This window comes from Haliotis asinina, chromosome 15 (assembly GCF_037392515.1).
Source record: "Haliotis asinina isolate JCU_RB_2024 chromosome 15, JCU_Hal_asi_v2, whole genome shotgun sequence".
NCBI lineage: Eukaryota > Metazoa > Mollusca > Gastropoda > Lepetellida > Haliotidae > Haliotis > Haliotis asinina.
The window spans coordinates 26,180,528-26,207,991 of record NC_090294.1 but is presented as its reverse complement, the minus strand read 5'-3'; the positions used below and the strand labels follow the sequence as shown (position 1 = coordinate 26,207,991).

At 37.2% G+C, this 27,464-nt stretch overlaps 1 protein-coding gene across 2 annotated transcripts; it reads right to left on the bottom strand.

Moving 5' to 3' along the window:
- Window positions 1–119: 119 nt before the first annotated feature.
- On the bottom strand, window positions 120–26,812 carry LOC137265350 (uncharacterized protein DDB_G0286299-like). 2 transcript variants are annotated; one of them, XM_067800735.1, is made up of 3 exons: window positions 26,648–26,812; window positions 11,893–12,262; window positions 120–11,088 (listed from the first exon to the last, which is right to left on the bottom strand). In XM_067800735.1, exons 1-3 carry the CDS (start codon window positions 26,648–26,650, stop codon window positions 9,530–9,532), a joined length of 1,932 nt encoding a protein of 643 aa, XP_067656836.1. In that variant the 5' UTR covers window positions 26,651–26,812; the 3' UTR covers window positions 120–9,529. The 2 variants fall into 2 exon arrangements, with proteins under 2 accessions (XP_067656836.1, XP_067656835.1); XM_067800734.1 differs by lacking the exon at window positions 26,648–26,812 and adding an exon at window positions 25,420–25,596.
- Window positions 26,813–27,464: the final 652 nt, after the last annotated feature.

Below are 27,464 nucleotides of genomic sequence, written 5' to 3'. Positions count from 1 at the left end.
GTAACACTGGTACTTAGGCTTACGGGATCTTGGTGAAATGGGGCCCTGAAGGTTCATATGTTATGTGGAGGGTTTTCACATCTTTATGAAGACAAGCATAGAAGGATGAAGGCAAACAATTTCTTTTAAGCAATATTTTATTGTTTCTTCCAAGCGCTTGAATATTGGAATGTTGCTGAACAAATATTTATAAAACTTTCATTCTTGAAAATCCAACTGATACACGTATGTCTGAGGTGGAAGCATAAGCAGTAGAAATACTGTCATGATATAAATTGTACAAAATGTATTAGATATATCTACACAGAGGAGTACAATTGGTATTAAACTGTAATAAAAGAGGGGGCCATATTTATCTGCCACACCAATATTACTACTATATGTGAAAAGAAAGAGACCATATGTCTCTGGCCCTAACAGAAAGTGCTCAGGGAAAAAAGAGTTTCTGTATTTGCAACTGATTAATACAGCATCTTAAATATCTTTAACAAACAAGTTCCATATCACATCAAATTTCAACTAATAGAATGGGGTCTTGGAATAGGCTAGCTTAGGTTAAATGTAACAATGTGGCTATCATTTGTGTCCAAGTTTGCCCAAATTTATGCTTCTACAATGCTGGAATGTTTGACTGTATTATATAAATATTGTCTTATACAAAGTCTAAACAATCACATCCCCTTTGAAATGTCATGAATTCTGAGGGTAATATACATTTTTACACACGTATGTCATGTAAATTGAACTCTGTCCTTTTTTTCAGCATTTTGTGCAATATTTTGTTTAAGGAAAATATTTCAAGAAAGAATATGTTTTGTTATTGCTAAATATAGCCCCATGCAAGGGTATTAAAATCTTAAGATATCTAACTGACATGCAAAACAATATCTCAAATTTGGATAAACAGATTACCATAGATATCTACTTTTTAAATGTTACAAATCTACATATGTATAAATTTGTAAAAAAATAGAAACAGTTATCACATATTGGTATTTGGTGGAATAAATGCAAACCAATGTACCAGCAAATTATGTTTGCATACTTGAACAGAGGGAATATGTACAAAATTTACAATAATTACTGCTGATATTCACACCTAAATCTACTACCAAAACAACTTTCTTTTTCTACCCCTGGTAGAAATGAACTGAAGAAAATTTGTGGGTTTTTCAGTGAAAACGTATTGATGGAAAATACAGCAGACATTCAAGTTGGACCTTGCTTCTAACACTCTGCCCACTATCTGTAGAGTCCGAATATTCATTATACATGTAGTTTGTGAAAATAATACATTCTTCAAAAACACACCATTGCATAGAAAGTCAGCAACATTGTGTCACTATTTGTAATAAACATGGTATTTCAAAACATTAACTTTAACACTCTGAATCAGATTTAAGCTCTGTTTTCAAACAGACGGTAAAAAACAGATCTATAAAAATACTACTGTATGACCCAAGCAAGGTAAAAGTGATATTGTCGAGCAATGTGTTAGCATGAAAGGGTTAAAATATAACTTAAAAATGCTTTTTAATTTATGAGAAACTTTGTTTTCTGCTAAGCATGTGTACTTCAGGGAGGAAGCTTGGCTACATCCTGGTACAATTTCAGTTCCTTGATACTAACAACATCTTCACTTTTAATGATACTTTTCAGTTCCTTCCAGAATGACTAGAGATACTAAAGTGTGCAAACAACTTTAAGATTCATGTTCTATTTTGCCTCAATCTTGATATTTTAGGTTTTAAATAGATGAATACAATTTTCCAATGTATCTTCCGAAATTTACTGGAAGACTGTTTCATGGTTTATTAGATTAACATGGGACGTAATTGGGAAATTGAAATATGAAAGAAAGAGAATTGCAGAATAAATTTTGTTTATCACATGGTGTGACTTTGCATGACAAAGCCTCAAGCTTATTGTCGCAGTCAATAGCAAATACAGAGGTGCCATCCTCTATGATATTGACATAGCTGTTAAAAATTTTAGCCTCAAACTACGCCTAAACAATTGTACTAGAAATTCTATGACATTTTAAGAAAAGTAATTAAACTTCAGATATATAGACAAAAACATATATTATATTTTCATCAATTTTTGGACAGTTTTTGGACTTCACTTACCTTTCATTTATCAAATATTATGACATATTTGAACTGGAATCATTGCAAGTAACAAACATACTTTTGCAAAGTTGTCTATCCGAGATCTGATGCTGATCAGAATCATCTTTCTCAGAATCCATCATGACTGTCATTTTTTAGTTTAGTTGACTGCTCATTTTATGGCCAACTATTTGCAACATTTTGGGGTTGGCATCTCTGCAAATACCATACAAATCTGATAAGGATAATTCTGGATATTTTTAAAAGCATTCTAATTTGGATACAGAAGCACTGAATATCTCAATGCAATGTTAAATGTATATTAACATACATATTTCATTTTCATCATATGGAATAAGCCTGTCTCCTGGTTAATCGCTTAACATCTTGACAAAGTAAATTTCATATTTTGTAATTTTGTTAAATCCCATCCTGGATGAAGTAAATTTGCTTCATAATAACTGTATGGATTATATATAGTAACTGATAAAGCACTCTTATAGTCATAACCATTAGAACAGCTATAAAGTCACACCAAACCAGAGAGTCGGTAAATACACAGCACTGATGCTAGGATACGAGTAATTCATTATCTATCAGGATGAACACACTTCAGTCTTCTAGGACCCACACATGTAATTTGACCTGAGCACTAAGACCATCATAACACCCTTATAGCTTTGTAATATTCTTAGCATTAAGTGCATGAATCAGCTGGGTTTAACACCGATTTGAAAAATTCATGTTAATTACAAGGTGGGTCTGTTTTGTGTGGGAGGATAGTCCAAAGTAATACAGGTCTGCAGTGTTTACTACACAGGGGAAAGTCATGAGAAACCAAGAAACATGATCAGGCAAAATTGGGTGTTTAACTTAGGATTCTTACACATCAGAGGGAGACAACTCTGTACAGCAAAATGTGGGGCCTCAGATGACTTGACTGCCCTTGTCCAATGACTGCTCTTGTCCAATGACAGCCCAAGAGACACAGATGTGGGTAATGGCATTGATAAGCAGGCCCTCACCCCCTAAATAGTTTCTCTCCGAGTTTTGGTGTATTTCACGATCGCTTGATTTGCATTCAAATCTATTTTTCGCGGAAAACTGCCATGCCAATTTTAGAAGCAGACTTTAGAATGTTTTGCAAATAATATACAAGGGCGTCACTATACATTTGTGCACAGCACCACGTCAGTGATAAACTTATGTCGTAAAGGAGCATTTGGAGTGGTGCATTGAACACCTACAACAAATAAACATACTGACGTATTGTCAAGTATCTCCATCCTTCTCATAGATAGCGTTCAGTGTGCGTCCAGGTGACTAAATGTAATGTATTTCCTGCCTTGATTCATCCTCAGTTACCATGGATGTTTCTGAACTATTATGATATATTCTCTGGACCTACTTTGTTTTGAAAGTTAAATAACCAGCGCCATCTCTTTTATGACCAACACTGCACATGATGTCTCTTTTAGGAATATAAGGTCCATCAGAATGATGGTCAAGCTTGTGTTAAAGAATGCACATTCAAAACGTGTTCATTTGGAAAAACAATTATCAGGTACATGAACACAATGAAAAGATGTCTTGTTTGTTGTCTAGCATTGCAAAATCCTGGTCATATTATGACAGTCTGTAAATAATCAAATGTATCCCAGACAAGCCATTGCTTGGATAACTTTGATCTACACAACTGGGATAAGATGACAATGAAAGATGGCACACTAAACAGTTTTTTTTTTAATTGAAAAACAATACTTCATGTGTCAAGACTCCAAGTGCAATTAGTATGTTGATTTTTGCTTCTACCACATAATTCTATTGTATTCATACCTGTAAGACATTAATTCTGTCACAAAATTCCACACAATGTGTATCTACAAACAGTTCAAACATGCAACCCAATCTCAGACTGGGGCAGCCAAGTTGGCCTACATATATCAAATTGTATAAAAGTCTAGAGTCAAGAGGACCGCCAAATCATGGCCAACACAGAACATATATGTTCTTGCCTCATGGGAAATGAGACTGTCCTGAGAAAAATAAATAACTACGAGAAAGTGTCAGTTTTCCGTCGCAGGCTGAACAGTAAACGGGATGTAAAATTCTGTTTTTGAACTCCCTTGAAATGAAGGATTATTTGTAAGTATATCTAAAAATATTCAGTTTGAAATCGTGGAGTGAAATAACAAACTTTGAGATATCGGTCTTTGCTGTCCGACAGGACATGCTTATTTGGTATGTTTATAAAAATATATTTAGGATATCTACACACTTCAAACACTGATATCAATGCCATATTGCTAAATAAAAAGCATCATAAAAAAGATAAGTGTAATTTTGAACTGTACCTTGTATGATTTTGGACATAATGGAACCAGCAGCCAAACCCTTAACACTAGACTTTTGAATACCTTTGATAAGTTTAATAAACTCAAGGTGAATGTGAAAACGATTTTAACATGTAAACAAATCAGAAGCTTATTCTCTTAAACTAAATCAGGACCACATTTGATGGCTATGATAATCTCAATCATTTGAACAATTAATCTGCAAAATTGTGAACATAATTACAAATTGTACATTTAAAGCATAGATTGTTATTAATATCAATAAAATGCATAAAAATACTCATGAATGTCCACAAGCATAAAGATGTGTCAATTGATTATAGACCAGCTATTATATCATAAAAATGCCAAGTGCATAACAAGTTTGTGGATTTACATTGCCATCAAATTCATGTGAACATTTATTTAGTATATATAAAAAAACCCAAGAAATATAAAATATGCATCATGCAGCTACTATTGGATGAAGGGAAATTATTAACAAATCCTTTTCCAATAATAGCACAATGTGTCATGATTTCATTGATCGAAGTTACTTAATAACATTGTGGTCAAAGTTAACTCTTATCCAATGTCATCATGTATGTATACTTGTGTATGGACATGATAACCATACCACTACAAACATTTTACAAAACAAAATATATTGAATATTGTTGGCATATTTCAAAGAAATACACTTGTTTACATAGACCATTTAAAGTATTCAAATACTTTCCTTCATTGAACAAATACTGGAATTATTTGCTGGAATTGTAGCAAGAAAGACACTTAATAGCCTGTGACAAGACCAATATAGTACATTTTGCATGTCACATTACAAAGTGTAACCCCTTAATATCTTGGTATTAAGGAACTAGTCAGCTAGTTTTGGAGATGGTAGGGATAGGTTATATGAAGTGAATGAGTTTCGTTTTGTGCCACTTTTAGAAAGATCACAGAGGGGGACACCAGAAATAGGCTTCACACATTGTTCCCATGTAAGGTATCAAACCCAGATCTTCGGTGTGACAAGTGAACACTTTAACCACTGGGCTACACCACCACCCCCTCCAATAAATGACTGTTCCTTAGTATCACATGCATGAAACAAGACACCAGATTTTCAAAATATGTTAAATCAGCAGTTTTGGAACTCCTATCCACGTGGTATGTTTCTGTTTATACATAATTGGTTAATTCTGGTGTATACAGTGAGTGAGTTTGGTTTTACATCACCTTTGGCAGCATTCCAGCAACATCACTGCAGAGTCACCAGAAACGGACAGACATTGTGTCCACGAGGGGAACTGAATCCATGTCTTCGGCAAAATGAATGTATGGTGTATACAGAGAATAGTTATGGTGCATACATACTAGATTCTTGACATATCTGCAAATCAATAAATGCTGCGAATATGTCATGGCTCATGAAACACTAATTAATACAGGTTCAGTCATATCCTTTAGATTCATGCTCGGTACATTTAAGATATAACTTTAATAATACATGTGAACATGAATAAACTATCAGCATTGGTAAAATTGAGAGTTTAGTTTTATGTCACACTCTGCAATATTTCAACTATGTGACAGCAGTCTGTAAATAATGATTAGTCGGGACCTGACAATCCAGTGATCAACTGCATGAGCGCATCCCATCTGCACAAATGGGATATGATGATGTGTCAGCAAGCTCCTGATCCTGTTACTTGCCACCAATAAGCATGGGTTACAGAAGATCATTTCTAACCCATCGGCGGATCCAGAGGGGGTTGCAGGGGTACACATCCCCTTCCCCTACCTTTTGCCCTGAAATTTTGTAAAATGACCATTGAAACTCAGATGAAAATGAAGTGTGCACCTTTCTCAAAAAACCTGTATCCAACCCTGTAACCTGGATCTTCACAGGTAAACATGAATGACATGGGAAAGACATTTTGTGAACCTTATGTAAGAAAACATGAAGCTAGACAAATGTTCAAGATATAAAACTCCTATGCAGCATTAAACAGTCCTTCATTGAATCAAATCCAAACATCTAACTTCAGCCATCTGCTAATGCAGAACAGACACAGTCATCATTATTCAGTTTGCAAAAATTTGGATGAATCATGTAAAGTCATCTTAAATTGTGAAAATAGTCACAATCCCAAACTGTACAAAAGACTTATTGGATAACTCAAGAAACTGAAAACTTCTATTCAAAATGTTCTGGGTGCTTGTTTATGCAATGCCTCTCCAGTCAATGAGGTGTTTGATCTCAGTATTTAAAGAGTATTTTATACATATCACATATGTTCTTTTTTGACAAGGGCATAATTTGATATAATTGTGACCAGTACATCCTGGCTTGACAACGGGGCAGAACTCTACATAACTGATTGTTGCAGTTGAGGTCATGAGGACAGACATGTTTTGCTTCCTCGCTTCATAACAAATAAAACAAGATTGTTAATCTTGTGACAAGGGAACCCTGCTTCATCATAGATGTAAAACATTGTGCAAGAAGGCCAGACCAATTTTACTTTTGACAGATCTGCCAGCTACATTTTCCCCTCTCAAAAAATAAAATCCTAATGGTTTTTTGAGCTACAAATGTAAACTCACAAGAAAATACTTTTAGGTTGGTTTTTTTGACAGAAAATTTGATTCACTTCATAAATTGCCAAAAGTAAAATACTTTGAACGTTTGGCAGGAATAAAATTCGTCTGGCCTAATCAATAATTACTATGTACAATCTCTTCACACAGTATCAGTTTTGGTGTTCATTTGACAGCAGGTCTCAAAGGTTTCTAGCTGTAGAGATAACTCACACTCCACACCTGTACATCTTCGCCTTCTCAACAGCCTGTACCTTAGTCTCATCTCACGAAAACAATCTCATTGACAAAATCTTTTAAGCACATATGCCACCTCTTTGTGCAAGATGTGACAAGAATTAAAAAGGGGTGATCTCTAGGCCCAGTGAAAAATGATTGATTGAGTTTAGTTTTACCTGGCATGTAACAATATTACAGTTATATGGTAGTGGTCAGTACGTCTGGGCCAGACAATCCAGTGATAAACAGCATGAACATTCATCTCTGCAATTGGAATACGATGACAGTATGTGACCCTGACCACCTGATTCTGATAGTCGCTCCTTACGGAAGGCATGGGTTACTGGTGATCAATTCTCACTCAAATATTCTTGGGTCTCAGTTTGAATATAAAATGAGTGGGATGTGAAGCCAATTACTTTATCCAACTTCAAATTCTTCAAATTTGATTTAAACAAAAGAAAAAAACCATTCAAAATAGATATTCCCACAATTGTACACCTTTTTTGTGTAGATGTTATTGCATCTAAAATCAACAAGGTGAATACAATTAGCACAAGATTAGATTTTGAGAGTACCTGCAAAACAAAAATAATCAGTTAAAACACAACCCCCTAACAAATTTCGTGCAAAAATACAAAACTGAAATAATGGCATAATTTTGTACTCATGTACAGAAGTTCACCTGTGATAACATTACCCATTTGTTCAATCATACAAAACCAAAACTAGCCTTCAATGGAATGTTGCTCCATGAAGATCTGGAGTATAATTGCTTGCTATAAAAGGCGACTAAGCATGTTGTAAGAGGCGACTAACGGGAAAGGGTGGTCAGGTTTGCTGACTTGATTGACATGTCATTGGTGTTGATTGATGCTCCTGCTGTTGATCACTAGATTGTCTGGACAGGACTGTATTACATACTGACCGCCACCATATAGCTGGAATTTGCTGAGTGAAGCATTAAATTAAACTCACTCACTGGAATGTTACATCACACTGTGACATTAAATCAATAATAAAATACTAATCAAAATATATTTGATTTTGAAATTGATATTGTCATAAATATGTACATGCAAACAATCAAACAATAACATAACAAAAACCTTGCCATGGATTCTTTGGCTTCCCTGTTTCAAACAGTAAGTGAGTTTGGTTTTGCGATGTTTTCAGCAATATTCCAGCAATATCACAGCACGGGACACCACATCAAACCATTAATGTATGGAAGATAAAAGAGACATGTTTACAAATATATGAACCATGTTCAAGAAGACACTATGTTTGTTGGAAAAAAACCACCATTGTTGAAAAAAACAATCATCATTGTGTAGGCATTGTTATTTCCATTTGGAACTGGCTCCATTTTTGAGATGCACACACCAGATACGGAATTGTCTGTGTTTGCACTTGTTCAAACTAAGAATTCTAGCTTCAGACCTTTCAGGCCAGGACAGTTGAAAACATTTGAAAACTTGTCATGGAATGACAAGAATTATATTCTTGTACCCACTTGCTACATAATAATAATAATGTGTGAGAGAGTGAGTTTAGTTTTATGCCGCTTTTAACCATATCATGGCGGGGACACCAGAAATGGGCTTTACACATTGAACGCATGTAGGGAATAAAACACGAGGATTCAGAGTGAGACGTGAATGCTTTAACCACTAGTTTTAACCGTATCTATAATAATAATCATATGTATCAGATCTTGTGTTACATATCAACATGTTGACATCATCGTGACTTATTTCCAGAGTTCACATGAATCTGGGTTCCCTGTACCAAAATATAAAGAACACCATAGACCAGTGCCACCTGTCTGGTCTCTCTGAGGGTGACTGTAAAGTCTTCTTCCAAAACTGTCCCATCAGTGTCTAGTTATGACATCCGCAATAAACAGTGTCCACAATTTCAAGCATTATCAAGGTTATGTAAAGCATCTGTACATAATTAACCACAATAGAATACCATGTTATGCCAACAAATTTCTTGCAGCAGCTTACCAATTATATACATTGTCATATATTATATATATTGTCATAACGTTCCAGTTAGGACAAAAGTCTATGAATGATTATATCAATGACACTACTGTCATACTGATAATCATTAATCATTTTTCCTATATTTCTGATTATCAACCTTTTCATCCAGCTCTAATATACCCCATTATATTAGTCAGTAGCCCCGTGACTGTCCAAAATAATCGACCTTATCACACTCCGAAATGTCATTAGATACTACCCAATCGTATCAATCAATAGCAGCATAGGCATCTTCCTCTTCTTCTTCATTGTCTGGAACTTGGGATGGCAGAGGAAGGGATGGTGATATCGACGATGGTTCCTCATAAGCACCTGGTGTGGACACATTCTTCTTTGCACTGGTATTAAACGTAGCCTCCTCATATTCATTCTCTTCTCTTTCTTTCTGAAGCTCAGCAATTGTTCTTCCTGAGGCCATTCCGTATATATTCTCAGAAGCAGATGCAATTTGAGACCTAGCGCCCATATGGACTATGTGATCATAAGTTTCATCATCCTCTTGGGTGACAAACAGAGGAGTCCCATTGGCCAGGTTGCCAGGACTGGAATTTGCAGCTACTTTAATTTTGTCATAATCCTCTTGATGAACATTGTCATCATCCCGAGCATGCTGCTTCCAAGCATCCTTCTTCTTCTGGGGCTCAGAGTATAGAACAGTGTCTGAGTTGTCTTGCGCAAGCTTCTTCTGGTCCACTGTTCTTGGTTTTGGTTTGGGTATAGGTCTTGCAGAAGTTTCTGCTGCTTCAGCATATAATGGTTCCGGTCCTGACTGGTTGATACTGCTGGGTGTTATGTCAGTTATGTCCTCATATGCATGAAGGTTTGGTTCTTCATACCTTGGGGTGTTTGCCGACAATGTTGCCTGTACCGGCTTCTTCTCACTCTCACCCTTTTTTGCATCTCCCTTTTTGTCTTTCTGTTTTTTTTTCTTCTGTTCTTGTTCCTTCTTTGCTTTCTGTTCTTCTTTTCTTGCTTTCAATTCCTGTTCCTTCTTTGCTTTCTGTTCTTGTTCCTCCTTCTTTGCCCTCAGTTCCTGTTCTTTCTTTGCTCTTTGTTCCTGTTCTTTCTTTGCTTTCAGTTCTTTTTTATCCAACTTCTTTGCAGGTTGTGCACCATCTGATTTTTTATCTCCCTTCTTTGCATGTTGTGTATCATCTGAGAGTATTTCAGAAGATGAATTTGATCCTCGTCTTGCATTTGGAACTAGATGCTCCCCATCCTTTTTGTGCTGTATAACTTGGCTCAACTGTGAAGTGAAGCCTTCTGGAATTCCTGTTACATTTCCACCTGACTTAACACTCGATCTTTTCTCAGGATCTACTGAAACACTTCTTGGTGTAATCTTTGGGGACACTTTCGTTTCCACTGGTGCAGCACCCATGCCATAACTTCTACCTTGACTAAGACGGGAACCTTGATTGGTCTCGCTTTGGGATTTCCCTGACGCACTTAAAACAGTGTCATCACCATGACTTCGAATCTTTTGAGTTGTGTTAGTGACTGTCTCAAAGATCGCAATGCCGTGGTCAGTCCTTAAAGAAAATTCCCCCTCTCCTGATGGGCACTTCCTGCCAGCCTCAAACTGGAAGTTGTTTTTTGTTTTGCCAAACCTTCGGATGTATCTGAATGGCCATTGGTAGACAGCTTTCTTGGTGTTACAGTCCACCAATGCTATATTCTGAATGTTCACTGCAAGTATGTACGGACCTTTCAAGTCACATCTTACTGAAGCTTCTGTCTCTTCAACAACGACATTGAACATCGGAGCTGGAACAAACAAATAGCATGCTTGAGTAGAGTGAATAGCGTGAGGTCTGACAAAATGATGGTTGATGCAGTGTGAAGTCTGACATCATAATGATTGATACACATAGTACACCTGGTGATGCAGTGTGAGGTCTGACAACATGATAGTTGATACATATAGTATACCTGGTGATGCAGTGTGAGGTCTGACAACAAGATCGGTGATACATGTACTATATGTGGTGATGCAGCGTAAGGTCTGACAAAATCATGGTGGATGCATACATTATCCCTGGTGATGCAGTGTGAGAGTTAGACAACACAATGGTTGATACATACAGTATACCTGGTGATGCAAGGTGAGGTCTGACAAACCTATGGCAGCAAGAGGTCTGGGGCTCTAAGTCTAAGCGTTCGTACACCGGAGATCATGCAATCTAGCTAAGGCTGGACACCATTAAAGTTTGCATGTGTTTTCCATTGTGAGTTTAGTTTTGCACCACTCGTAGCAATATTCCAGCTATATCATAGTGGGGGACACCAGAAATGGGCCTCACACATTGTACTCATATGCAAGTCAAATTTAGGTCTTTGACATGATGAGAGAACGCTTTAACCACAAGTCTCCCCCATGGACCCTGGTGATGCATAGGAAAAAACAGCACCACAAAAAATTAGGCGATACCAGATATATAATATATTTGTTTCCATACATCACTGCAAAACCATATTTCAAGAAAACATTTTACTGTTCCCAATATACTTGGACTGGGATAATATTATTTATATATGCTAAAAATGTAGGTCACCAATCTTTAAACATACTTGTATCCGCCGACTCATATATGATATTGTCATCCATGTAGCAATGGCTATCACTTTCGTCGTCATCTGACACTTCTCCACTGTCGCCGTCGACTACTACACCCACTTTCAAGAATCGCTTTAAACCAGACAACCAGGTTATGTAGTCTTCATTACTTTCTGCCGTAAAACAGAACTTGTCCTTTTTTGTGATCACATCAAAACCGAGTTTCCTCTTTTTGGGGTAATGCAATCCCTTGGCATGATCCAGACTGATCACTTTTCCTTCCTTCTTTTTTTGGAAATGTTCAAATTTCTCAAATGCATGAATTTCCGGAGACTTGCTGCTTGGCTCCACAAGAACACAATATCGTCTCTGCCATGACTTGGACTGAAACATTGAAGGAGTGGGTGAGTTGGGTTTTATGTCGCTTTTAGCAATATTCCAGTAATATCACACTGGGGGACACTAGAAATGGGCTTCACACATTCTACCCATGTTGGGAATTGAACCTGTGTTTTCGGAATGACAAGCAAACACCTTACCTACTTGGCTACCCCACCGCCCTTAGAAGTGGTGAAACATTGTACATACACATACATAAACTTGGATTCGTCTAAGTGTGTTATTGTACACCAGGAATGAAAAAAGAGGACAAAAAGGAGACAAAGTCATCAATATCCCCCGCAAAGGCAAACTATCCTTCATAAATATGTCTACAAGTTATGACTATGCCAAATGTTTTGATGTGTATGTAGACTAGTGGAAGGAGAGAAATGATAGGTTTTTAAAATTCTGCTGCTGAAAGGAGCACAACCACCAATTTCAGTCTTAGTTAAACTTGTTGCCATGGAAACGACAAAAATTCCAATAGAATTCCAAAACTGCCAAAAGTTCACCAGCAGAGCTATCTACGTGCCAAGTTTGGTAGAGATTTTTACATGGTTTTAAAGTTCTGCCCCGGAAAATATAAAGGTGCACAGATGGAGCGCATTTTAACAGCCCCCGCAAAGCGCGTTGCAGGGGATAAAATATGAGAGCAGAAACAGACAGAGCATCAATGTGGCATACTAAGAATGAATGCGTTTAGTTTTATGCCCCTTTTAGCAATATTTGAGCAATATCTCTGCAAAGGAAATCAGAAGTGGGTTTTACATTGTACCCAAGTGGGGAATCACACCTGATTTTCAGTGCAACAAACAAAAACTTTAAACACTAGGCTACACCACCGCCCCATTATACCATGATGAACTGCTAGTCATCAGATGTGTGCATGCGTGCGTGCGTGCGTGCATGTGTGCATACAAGAGTCTGCTGATCAATACTGCTCTCAAAATTATCTGAACCAGAGCAGCAGTAAAGAATTCACCCTTGACCAGCCAATGAAGTGATCGATATGGTGAGCAATGACATACACCAGAAAGGCATGTTGACCCACAACCAAATCATGGAACCTGACCACCTCACCTGACCAGCACTGTTTCCTTAGAGGTAACATGCAATGCAAAAGAACTTTCCCGATTCTGACACTGTTCGGTAATTATCAAAAATGCAAATTCAACTTATAAAGTAGAAACATAATGCGATGAAAAAATCCAACGAAATCAAAGTTCAAACTATTCACTAATTTTCCCGCTGGGGAAAAAAGTGGTTTCATCAGCTGTGCTTCACTGCACCCATAGGGCATGTGCAGTGATTAGGTACTTAAGGCTTGAACTGGGATGGTAACTCATAAAAACACAGCAAGTGATGTGTGCAAGGATTATCGCTTGAGTCGAAGTTGGAGAACAATAGATGTTTCTCAGTATTTGTTGATTGGATTGAACGGAAATGCTGAGAGCTTGTATTTACAAAACCCAACATTTCTATATACATCATGGACGTTTATACCATTATCAATCTTGTTTGACAACAGATTATGAAGCCATACTGAAACGCTGCATCATATACAATAAAAAAGTTGTTATCAATAAAAAATGTTACTTTCTTATTATTCACCAAACTTCTGAAATGCCAATATCTATATATACAAAGTGCGCCTTCTGCATATCAGCAAATGAACCAGCCACTGAAAAGTTCATTACATTTTAACGCCCATCCATCTGTTCTGATCAGGTTCGGTCTCCCGGGTGCTTCGTTTTGGGGGAAGTAAACCCAAGTACAAAATATTGCACTTTTGATTCTCGATTGTACACTTATAATTGTTTATTTGGGTTTTTTTCACAATCAGCAATGTATATTATGTCCTGAATAAGTGATAACAGTATTTTATTTACGTTTGATTTTTTGGTTGCATGTGACCTTTAAGCACTAGTCCAAAGCAGGTGGAGCAGGATAAAAACAATTCTGTGTTGGCTAATGACAGTTTGTCCCTGTGTGGAAATACCAGTTTGACTTGATCATCTTTAGATTAATCCTTAGTCTAATATGCATGATTTTGATAGAGACAGAAAATTTCTTTTAAACTGAAAAGGAGTCCCAGTGAGATCGGAGACTTAGAACGTGAGGAAATGCTGGGCTGCTTCATTTAGAGCGTTAACACTGCAGAGAGGGATAGACAGTAGGGAAAATAATGCTTTTCAGGAACTATGTGACCAAACAGATTTTTTCAAGGTAAGGTCTCTCCTTTTGGATTTCTGAAGTTAAACATCTTTTTCACATATTTTGTATTTCTCAATTTTTTTTTTCACTTAAACATCTTCAAATATTTCAGATACTGTTCAGTAATAGCAAACCGTTTCTATTTCTGTGATCATGAGGATGTTAAATTTAAGTAAAACTGATAAGTCCTCAGCTTCCCCTTTGCTGTAACCCACGAAGATCCAGGTTAGAACTGATCTTCAGTAATCCATTCTGTAATAAATGATTAACGGGATCACACAGTCAGGCTCACTGGCTTGGTTGGCACATGTCATTGTATCTCAATTGCACAGATGCATTATAACTCATGTTGTTGATCACTGAACTGTCTTGCCTAAGCTCAATATTTACGGACTGCCGCCATATAGCTGGAAAGGATCGGGTGGTTTACAAGCTCATTCACTCAGTATATCAGTGCATTAGTGGGCTCATACAACTCTCTGCCACAAAAATTACATTATTTCAAGCTTTTGGGGTAAAATACTTGGTTGTAGCTGGTGTAGTTTAAAGGTTAAAGGTTGCTCTTAGTTAAGGTAACGCCACAACACAAAACATTATCCTTTGAAATATTTCTTTTGGTTCAGTTGCCTTAATTTTTTGCTCATTTAATGCCTACTTCAAATGATAATCCTCTGATGAGAAATCATTATCCTTTGAAACTATGGCAATAATCAATAATTTAAAAGATAATTTAAAATATCAGTATCCATCTAACATACTAGAGTCTGCTACTGAGTAGTTATCAAGACTTGCCTCTTGAAAGGGTAGAATTACTATATATCCCAGGGCTGTGCTGTTAGTACCACCTTGAAGCAAGGCTAGGTTTCAGTACAGTCTTGCTCTCAATCCTTCGGACCCATCTGGAGTACTGTTTTGTCACTGTTTGTTGCTAACGGACCAGCATGATTACAATGATTGGTGAGACAAAAAAACACCAAAAAGCATAACGGCATGTTAAGCCAGTGTATGAAATAAGGCCCGTCATACTGCCTTAGACAGGTTAGATTTCTGACTGACAGTCTAAATTACAGCCAGCCAGCCCAGTGGTTCTATACATCTATGCCCATTTTCTGGTGTCCCCCACCGTGATATTGCTCGAATATTGCTAAAAGCGGCGTAAAACCAAACTCACTATACAGCAATGATCAGTTTTGAGATTTCAACCAGTTTCCATCACTAGTGCATACTGTAGGTTATCTGACATGGATGAAGTTGGAGACATAAACAACAGTAATTAATGAGTGTCTACTCATTGAAAAGACTCATCAATAAACATAAATCCTCATATAATACATGCACTACAAAAATCACTGCTTGAAATATTTTCCTACTTGATGAGTTACCTACCACTTCAGGAGATGTCCTGTTTTGAACTGAGGTTTTAACACATGAACACAACTTCCTGTATCATGTGCATGCATGCTATTTAGCCATGTCTCATATTACTAGCTAATTTCTACCAATCACTTTCCGCAATTCAACAGGACACCACTTATGACTGGTATCATCCCTTTTTGCAGCCACATCATATTACCCATGGACATGACATGCTTTATTTACAGCTTTGTGAGGAACTATGTGTTATCTTGCATGAAGAGGTGTCAAAAAGGTGTCATTACATCGAATGAATGTTTTGTTTGTTGTTCAGCATTGCACTGGACTAGAATATCCAGTGATCAACAGCATGAGCATCAATTTACGCAGTTGGTATAGAATGACACTTGTCATCCAAGTCAGCGTGTCTGACCACCTGATCCTGTTAGTCATCTCTTCTGACAAACACAGGTTGCTGAAGACCAGTTCGAACCTAGATGTTCACCAATCATCAAATTTATTCATTAATTCAATTTTGTATGAGTGAATAATAAAAAAAAGATATTTGTTAACCTGTTTCAGAAAAGGCATGTTTTTCTTTGAATATGACCATAAGAGGCACAAATTCTTCCAGGCATTCCTGCTTGTGTTTGAGAGGGTAGGCACAAAAAACCACTCAAGTGTTAATTTCCTAGTTAGGAGTACCTGTAATGACCTTTCTTTTCCATGACTGGATAGTTACCTTGTGCATGTTTAGTGTTGGGTTGGTCAAACATGGCTTTTTATTCTCTGATACAAGGCTTGTTCTGGCGTAATCATCAGGTAAAACAAAATGAACAGTAAATAGCATCTTCCAAAATGCCAATGTGCAATTAGTCTGCATAACCACTGAATATAGATATGGATATATCATATGTCATATTTGACAACGTTATTGCAATGAAAGGATTGTGGTAATTTCTAGCAGCGCTGTAATGATGCATCGTAAACCAAAAGTCACTGTGTTCTGTAATCTGATTGGTTGAAAAACATGATCAAATGGTATTAGATTCCCGGAAACTGCAAGACTATTCACAGCGTATTTACACGTAAACAATTGTTTTGTTGTGTCATCAACAGTGGTGACGTCATTCAAATTATATTGTGACGTAAAGTTAGAATGACGTCACAAATGAGCAACTCCAGATGCTACCATGGGAACCAGCTGAAACGGTCAGCTGATGACACTTCACTGCTGTGTCCGTATTCGATGTAAACGAGTGCAGACACTAAAACCCCTTTGGTTTACTTTTGTGTTTACAATGTCGATAAACATCATGTGTTGGCCAATTTCCGGGTGTTATTGAGTATTTGAAGCACGGGAATATTTCATTTGAAACCTCCGGCTGACGCCGTTGGTTCCAAATGCATTCCCATGCTTCAAATACTCAATAACACCCGGAAATTGGCCAACACATGATGTTTATCTCCTATTGAACCATCTATGGATTGCAATTGTAGAGTCTCCGATAGCAATTAATTGATCGTAGTAATGAAAAACTATCAACGCATTGATAGCATGTGTAACTACTGATAGTTTAGTACTTGACTTTTGTTGATACATGCACAGTGTAAAATACAGGAAGCACAAGATTCTTTCACTTTAATTTAGAGTTATCTGCTCTTGTTACCTCTTAATCAAACTTGATCTGGGTTTCAAGTTTCTTTTCAGCTTTTACAGACAGAAACTACTTCATCTTTTTTCATTTCATGTAAACTATACATTCATTTGGGAAATTATTTCAAATGAAACAGTGAGTGAGTGAGCGAGTGAGTGAGTTTAGCTTTACGCCACGCTCAGCAATATTACAGCTATATGGCGGCGGTCTGTAAAAAATCGAGTCTGGATCAGACAATCCAGTCATCAACAACAGATCTGCGCCATTGGGAACCGATGACATGAGTCACCAAGTCAGCAAGCCTGACCACGCGATCCTGTTAGTCGCCTCTTACAACAAGCATAGTCGTCTTTTATGGCAATCAAATGAAACAGTTCAAGGAGGGCTACAACTACTGCAGTAGTGTTGCAATAGTTGGTCGCGAATAGACTATTGCTATCATAATACTATATTCCAACAGACAGTTGCTATCACAATAGCTGCTCTCCCTTCAATAGTCACACCTAGTATTCATGCCTAAAACATCCTTCTATGCATGCATGCATCACATGGTTGAAGTCACGTTATCTTCATAACAGTGTAGGAATCCACTGCTACATCCAAACGTCTCAATAAAAAAACAAGGGAATGTTATATATAAAGTAGACTGACGTTCAGTCGCTGAATATATATAATTTTGATAGCAACAAATACATTGTAAAGTCATATAAATTGAAATGGAGCCCTTATAATAGTGAGATGGGAGATTCAGAACCAGATGATATATAGACTTGCTTCATTGAGGGTTTTAGCACTGCAGGGACAGCCTGGCAGTCAGAAAAATAATGTCAGCCCATGAGTTTTGTCTTATGCCGTTTATAACAATATTCCAGCAATATCACAGCCATGGACACAAGAAATGTTACTCACACATTGTACCCATGTGTGGAATTGAACCTGGGACTTTGACATGAAGTCAGTGAACACTTTAACCACGAGGATTGCCCACTGCCCCGAAAATAACATGCTTCAGGGGCTGTGAGACATACTAACATTACCATACACAAAAGCTGTATGCTTCTTTCTGATAAGGCTTACAATTGTTCATTAAACATTTTTCACAATTGTTGGCATAAAAATGTACGTGGTGAAAATAGGCAATAAATTTTTTTAAACTGCCAGATCAGTACTGCTAATAATAAAGAAAACAGACAAACTCTTTCATTCATCACAGAAGTGTGACTGAGAAACAATAATGAAGCAAAAAATTGATTGCTTTCATTTGTTTCACATTGTACATCATCATCAAATATCCTGGACAAAGACATCCTAACAGCTCTGAATAAATGTACTTTCAATAATCAGCATTTTAAGGAAACAAGTAGCATTAAAAAATGTCAAAGAAAGTATGACAGGAAGTTTATCATTAGCATCATCACTAGTAAAAATAAACTTCTCAAGGAATTATTTGTAATGTACTGCTGTAGGTTCTCTTCTGTTTCTGTAAAGAGGGCATGGCTTGGTAAACATCCTAGGGAGCTCAGAGATGAGACCGTATACTCCTCAGGGAGATGAGACTTTATCACACCTCAAGACAGAGAAGTTGAAGTAATTACGTCATGCAGCTTGGACTACATGACGTCTCATGACAAGGTAACCTCAGTATACTCCAGTACATGAGGGGACACCAGTAATAATACAACATTGTACCCATGTGGAGAGATCAGAAGTTCGCAGGTTCGATTCCTGGTCATGTCAAACCAAAAGACGTTAAATATGGTACTTGTTGGTCCCTGCATGGCTCCAGGCATAAATGGGTACAACAAAGACTGGCTTGGCTCAGAGTCATTATGATGTGTCTGAGTAGGGTATTCATGCTTAACTGTGGCATGGTATCTCAGTGAGCTTAATATTTAGCACCATACATACACACAGATGCATGTTGTCATATGAGTGAAATATTCTTTTGTAAATATTAAGATGTTAAACTCCATTTCCCCTCACCTAACCTCACCCATTTAGGGAATAAAACCTTCGTCTTCAGCATGACAAAAACTTCTTCAACCTCTACTTTAGCATGACAAAAACTTCTTCAACCTTTACTTCAGCATGACAAAAACTGCTTCAACCACTTCCTCAGCATGACAAAAGATGCTTCAACCACTACTTCTGCATGAAGAAACTGTTTGAAACACTACTTCAATCACTACTTCAGCATGACAAAAGATACTTCAACCACTACTTCTGCATGAAAAAACTGTTTGAAACACTACTTCAATCACTACTTCAGCATAACAAAAACTGCTTCAACCACTACTTCAGCATGACAAAAACTGCTTCAACCACTACTTCAGCATGACAAAAACTGCTTCAACCACTTCTTCAGCATGACAAAAACTGCTTCAACCACTTCTTCAGCATGACAAAAACTGCTTCAACCACTTCTTCAGCATGACAAAAACTGCTTCAACCACTTCTTCAGCATGACAAAAACTGCTTCAACCACTTCCTCAGCATGACAAAAACTGCTATAGTCACTACTTCAGCATGACAAAAACTGCTTCAGTCACTAGGCTACCTCAGCACCCACCAAAAGAGGTAAGTGTAAAGGCAAAATTCAACCCAGACAACCACACTATGCGCGTTTCACAACACAGACGGATGCTATAAATAGCGTTCATTGTTTGTGAGAGCACCAGACCATAGATCCTACAGGATTATACTTCCTATTGGATGCATAGATGGTGAAACAGAAGCCGAGGAAACTGAACTCAGCGTGACATGTGGATCTGGGTATGGCGCCAGTGAAGCTCATTTCTGTTGCCCCTAATGTGATATATCTGGAATATTGCTAAAAGTAAAAAAATAACATTCTCTGTTATTTATAACAGTACTGATCTTATCATATATCATTTACATGTACAATGCTTTGCAATATCCTTGACCGATAACTACAATGACAAGCTGTATACATAGAGTGACACACAACCCTTCAATTCACTTAAATTCCCAGTCTGGTTGCATAGATCAGCCCCAAACTATTTTTTTTTCTGGAAAACAATGGATATCAGGCTTCAGATATAGACTCATGGAAATATATATGGGAACCTTAAATTATTTCCAGAATTTCACTCACAGTGCAATGCATACCTTGGAAAATAATAGCGGAACACTTGTCCCTTTCATGTGTGCCCTTATTTGTTTCCATGAGTATATATTACCTGAAATAATATCATTCAGTTATCAGCTCAAATCAGGATTTCACTACTTTTTGCAACCTTTATTGACATAAACTTCCCATTTTTCTAATCCCATCATGAACATTAGGAGATCTTCCATGTAATGTTCTGTGTACACAGTCGGCGGTCTACAGGCTTGTTTACATTTTTTATTTCCTGCAATTTATTCACTTGACAAACGTGTTTACATTTTTTATTTCCAGCAATTTATTCACCTTACATAGACGATAGGAAAAGACTTATTCTAAATGGGAAGTGTACAGTGTATATCAATAAAACTGCTGCCATGCACTTGTGATGGAAAATGTTACCTGCACTCGGTGCAGTCTGACAATATAAGTTTCCTGCACTTGGATATTTTAACTGCCATGGTGCAGCCTGGATATGGTGAAATTGACCACTGCAGAGTCCTGTTTCTGAGATTGCATTATGACTGAGAAGAGTGAGTGAATGAATTTAGTTTTTTTACCCCTTTCAGCAATATTCCAGCAATATCACAGCAGAGATGCCAGAAAAGGGCTTCCAACATTGTACCCATGTGGGAAATCGAACCCGAGTTATCTGCATGATGAGCAAACACTTAACCCCACCGCCCCTCTCACTATAGGTGTGATGAAGTGAAATGGAGTTTACTGTAGTACTTATACCGTAGTACTTACCTTAGTACTTGAGAATAAATTTCCCTCAAATGACAATGTGCATGCTTGTGTATGTGTGGCTGCTTGTACTAGCTCAGATTTAAACTGGTTTTAGAGTGTTAGTTCACTGTGTTAAGCATGAATATCCCACTCGGACACATTAAACTGACTCCGAGCTGACCAGCCCTTGTTGTACCCATTAATGCTGAATGCCATGGAGGGGCCAACAAGTACCATATTTTAACTTCTCTTGGTATAGCCATGCCGGGGATTGAACCTGCAATCTTCAGGTCTCCAGACAGACGCTCTCACCACTACACCATGGAGGCAGTCATCTGCTATTAGAGAGTCCTTTGATTTAGTATTATCTTGGGTGTCAAATATGAGTATACATGAGTCTTTGATCTATGTGATGGTATATTTGGGGTTTACAAATTTTACATGATAGTTTATTCTAATGCTCTCTGTATTAGAGTGTATTTATTGAATACTTATCTGTTTCTCATAGTTATTTTAGTTGTAAGAACTACAAAGACTCATACTAATGATTGACACCCATGATAGTATACTCCAAATGATGCTGAGACTGAAAGACATCCTTTGAAAGGTTGAGAGGCCCAAGTATTCACCTCATGGAGCTGAGATTGTATTACATCTCAAGACAGAAATTACAATTTCCAATTCCGTCTTGACAAGCAATACTTAGATGAGCATAAAAACTACTATTCATGTAACTTTAGCCATTTCTGATAAAAACTGTTCGCATTTCATTAGATGCAAAGCATGGAGCAATTTCAGATCCTGAGGGACGTTTCTCAAACTTGAACAGCTTTTGTGAAAAATTGTCCTTATCTAACAGTGAACTGACGGAAGGAAGGATGAATGAATTCCTTCCTATATCATATTGTAGATCAATCACCACTGCATGCACAGACAGACAGACACAGACCCTTATAACCATGGCAAAATACTGATTACCACACAACATATTCTATTGATACATCAATGGACACTGAAATAGTTGCAATGTAACTGACCATGCATCACGGTGATTCATCTCAAAGTATGCAGCAAGTACCAGTAAAACATCTAAAAAATGCTTTGACATTTCCATATTCATGTTGTTAGGGTTACAATTTATGTTATGTTCTTGCACAGATGCACTTATTGATACAAGGATAATAAAAATGGTAGAAGCTTTATTGTTTTGTATTAAATACAAAGTTAATGTTCAATGTCAAAAATCCTCCTAAATTTTTATAAAATTGGAGTTAAAAAATACCTACAACTTTGGAAAAACACTCTTCAACTTTCAGCTCATGGCACTTAATTTGGAATAAAAAATCTATTTCTGAATACCTGGTGAGTGAGTGAGTGAGTTTCATTTTACGCCACACTCAGTAATGAGTAAATAATCTAGTCTGGACCAGGCAATGCAGTATTCAACAGCATGAGCATCAATCTACACAAATGGGATACAATGACATGTGCAAGTCTGGCTATCTGAACCCGTTAGTTGCTTCTTACAACAAGAACGGGCTTAAGCTGAAGGTCAGTTCTAACACAGATCTTCACAGCTCCTGAATACTAGGGCCGATACATGATTCTGACTCAACAGTATATTTGGTGAATCGATTCCATTCATAACTTCAAACATTTGTGCAAATATAAACTAACTTTTTAATGTTTTGCCTTTTTGTTGTCCAGTTTAACCATTGTAACATAATCAATACAGATAATTCTGCAGTAATGCATCACATTGTTCACATTCAATATTTTTATCCACATTTATTGATACATCAAGATAGTGATTAATGATGACATCACTAACCTCGAGTGATATAGCAAGACTCATGCTAATACAGGAGATATCTCAATGTTTGCCTCAAGCAGTAATGCAGTCTTGATGACAAGTGCAATCAGCAATTGCTGGAAGCTACATCATACAGCATGTTCAGTGAGACAACTTTATGGTGTCACATCGCTGGTTAGACACTCAAAAGTTACCTTTAATAAACTGAGCAGAACATACACTGTTAAGCAACAATCCAGTTACCATATTCACAATAGTATGTGCCAAAGACTATAAGATTATTACCAAAAAGGATTTGCATAAAATAATAATAGGCCGTTTATATAGCGCATATATTCATGTCTGTGACATGCTCAAGCATACAAAATGAAAAGTATGCACAAGATAAGTACGTTGGTAGATGAAACAGTAGAAAACAACCTTAGTTGTTTTCATTATAGTTATGTAGCAATCAAATAGGAAATTTACACTGCAGGTTATATAATGGCAGTTTGTAAATAATCGAGTCTGGACCAAGTGATCAACAATATGAGCATTGATCCCCACAAATAAGTTACGATGGCATGTGCCAACCAGGTCAGTGAGCCTAACCAATCACTTTATACACGTACAAGTATGGGTTCTTGAAAACCAATTCTAATTCAGATCTTCACAGGTTACACCTTAGGATGAGATGTGTTGACATGGCGATGTGACAGCTTTCTGGTGCATCACCAGCAATGGAGATTAGAAAGACAGTCTAGAGAACATGGAGTTCAGTGATAATGCAGTTGAACATAGATCATCCTTTGACAGATGGACTGAACTTCAAGTATCCAGTTTTTAGCAGCACCATTCACAAGTTACAATAGCACAAGCTGAGATATTCAAAGTGTATACAAAGCAAACTAGCTGACAATAACTACTGGAAACACCTCTTTACATATCTGCATATATGCCTCTCTATACTACCGTTGTATATCACTGACCGACGAAGGTCTGGGGTAGAATAGGCCTTCAGCAACCCATGCTTACCATAAAAGGTGACTCTGCTTGTCGTAAGAGGCGACTAATGGGATTGGGTGGTCAGGCTCGCTGACTTGATTGGCATATGTCATCGGTTCCCGATCGATGCCCATGCTGTTGATCACTGGATTGTGTGGTCCAGACTTGATTATTAACCGCCGCCATACAGCTGGAATATTGCTGAGCGTGGCATAAAACTAAACTCACTCACTCACTGTATATCATTTGCTTTGTAACAGTTTTAGAATCTATACCAAAAACATCCTCAATGTAAATAGACAAGTTGTTGATCCATCTTGTCCTTACTTAATCCTTGGGATACCTGTACAATGTATAAACACAGAGTCTTTCACATTCTTACACTCGGGTTAAAGTCAGTCTGTATCAATTGTTCACATGACACATTCTATCAGGATCTCTTTCTCACAGAAACTTCAAGTAGACTTTTTAGTAAAGTAACTACATGTATTTAATGTAAAAACATTGTGTTCTGTAAATCATGCCTACTTAATCTGTTTAGAAATAAATCTATCATCTTTAATTCAAAGGACTATTTTGAGTAAACATGATACGCATAAAGGGTACAGTAATGTGATAGAATATACCCATATCATATATACATTATCAACTACACTGCATAATTATATAACATGCATAATATACCCATCTATATAATTATATGAACCTGCAGCCATGGTGAATGTGACAAATTCCCCCAGCTGTTTTATGTTACACTTAATCAACATATAAACACATATTCTACATATTAAATAGTTTATTATCAAAACATGCTTCAAGTTTTTATAGTACTGGTTCATATTATTTTCACAATTCTTTTACAATAATCATTTTACAACTTACAATACGTATTCCACTAGTGTGATTATTGCCTTATTTATGAATGTTCCCATCAGCTGTATAAAGGTTTGTTTTTACGTAGAATTTTGTATGTAAGCATGTTGTTAAAATATTTTATAACGGGTTATAAAACTATTTTATAATTTACCCTGGATCTAATTCTACTATAAGAGATAAGGCATTTTGTCACACAACTTGCCACAAACATTACCGTGTAACCAACGAATGCATTGATTACATCTGATAACATTATTACACTAGATAACATTAGTCTACCGTCTGAGCCATGATGGCCTAAATGAAGACATAAGTCACTATTAAGTGTAAGGGTAACAACGTCATTGTTATGAGATATAAATGCTCGATGCAAATTGTCATTACTTTCTTAATAAAGTTTACTTACCCATAAAACTCCCTTCAAATGGACGGACAGATATCCGGCCACTTGGCAATGAGGTTTATCCCCCATGTCGTTGATTCGTACATCGGCTAAATGTTAACCATATTCCACAACACGGAAGTAAAATGCTTAGCTCGGGAGTTATCTGCCCCTTAAACCTCAATTACCGCGGTGCTCTATGGGTAATACTAAGCCTGGCTTGAAAATAACTGTAATTGCCAGTGAGATCTCTTTGACAATACCGGGTTCGTTTACAGGACGGGTTATGAATATATGACAGACTTATTTTCAGATCTAACTTGCCGAGTATGTCGAGTTTGAAGTGTAATCTTCATCGTGTAAATTATCGATAAGACCGAGCTATATCCGAAAAATATACTTTTTAGTTCTACATCTCGACACGCAATGTCACTTTTAGGGTCATTAGTATCAATCAAGGAAGTCATGAACGATATACATATGTGTGGCCTGAATTATGTCGGTCCGAAATACCAGAAAGGTAGGAATGTTGTTACTTAAGTGAAGGTGTAAAATGCATACAAATTTTTAACAGTGAAAAAGCATGGAAATCTAAACATATATACCGTCCACTCAGGATCAAGATGTAGTTAGTGCGAATTCCCTGTTTAGAAGCACTTCTTTCTGTGTTTGGCAGTATTGTTTACACATACGTCTATGACATAAAGCCTGCCAATGCTACGAGTTACCAACAAGGATATAAATATGCATATATAGTTGGGAGTATATATATGATTTCCTATAGGTGTTAGACGCGGTATTCACGTTTCAGCAGTGTGCAATACTCCACACAATATGAAAGCAAGCACGCTAGGCTAAATGCCAGGTGTATAACACAGACGGACCGAACTGATCATGAATACAAGTACACATGCCTATAATTTAAAGCACGCCGGTGTCGATAAACAATTTTTAAAGGTATGTATAAATATGCATTTCTACACACCACATGTCTTTGAAGTCATATATATACTTTCAAAATGAAGATTTACACACAAAAACAAGTTGGGATACATAATATCCCGTGACTCAGTACACAGAATATTTAACAATAGAACAACAGTCAGTTTCTTGTTACGTCGTTACGTGTATAAACGAGCTTCGAACACCATGTTCGCAAGTTACAGCAGCAGATGGCTGATCTACAGGTGGAAAGTTCCCCGTGTAACATGGTGTTTACAGTATCGTATATCTTACCAAATCCAGTGCTTACCATCTTGGTTAAACAGCATCTTACCAAATCCAGTGCTTACCATCTTTGTTAAACAGCATATACAGTTATACGACAAAACTAGAAACATTTACTTGTAAAGTCAGGCATGTTCCGAACATAGTTTCGATGTCCTTGTATGTTATCGTGTGTCGGGAATAACAGGACAGTAAAACGCTTATCTGCCGGATTTTGAGTGGCGTAATGTGAACTACGTTTTACGACAGTTTTGAATCAGAACGACCTTAAATCGGAATGACCTCTGTATAAGGCGTAGGGTAAACTGTGGACCCTTCTTATATTGAGTGTATGTCAGTTAATGAGGAAACAGTTTGTGTTCCCCGTCTTCACCCGTGCACCTGTAATGGCTTACAGTTGGAGTGCGTTCAAGTCCCATATACACTATGCATTGCTATATGATGTATAGTTGACGTATATCAGTGAGAGACTTTAATTTTGTGTTCTATTGACAATATTCCAACAATATTAAGGCGGGGAATACCAGAGATGGGTTTCACATTTTGTACCATGTGGGGAATCGAACCCGGATCTTCGAGCGAATGCTTTAACCACTAGACTAGCCCACCTCTCATTTGGTTATAAGATATCGTAAAAGTCATTTGCATCTGCTGATATCAAACTTTATTTGAGTTTTAATGCACCAGGCAATGAAGAAGATGTTGAAATACATGACTAAGGGGTGGCGGCATAAGCCTACAGGTAAAACAGTTTGCTCGCCACACCCTTGGATCGGTCTTCCCACATTAGTTGGGTAAGTGAAGCCAATATCTGGTGTCACCCGTTGGGATATTGCTGGAAC

Bases quoted from the DNA above. Each gene is read 5' to 3' on its own strand.
- LOC137265350 (XM_067800734.1), bottom strand. From the start codon at position 25,485: ATGGGGGATAAACCTCATTGCCAAGTGGCCGGATATCTGTCCGTCCAT. The intron at 12,263-25,419 runs GTAAGTAAACTT...TCAATGTTTCAG, and splicing joins ATTTGAAGGGAGTTTTATGG to TCCAAGTCATGGCAGAGACG. The intron at 11,089-11,892 runs GTATGTTTAAAG...TGTTTGTTCCAG, and splicing joins ATATGAGTCGGCGGATACAA to CTCCGATGTTCAATGTCGTT.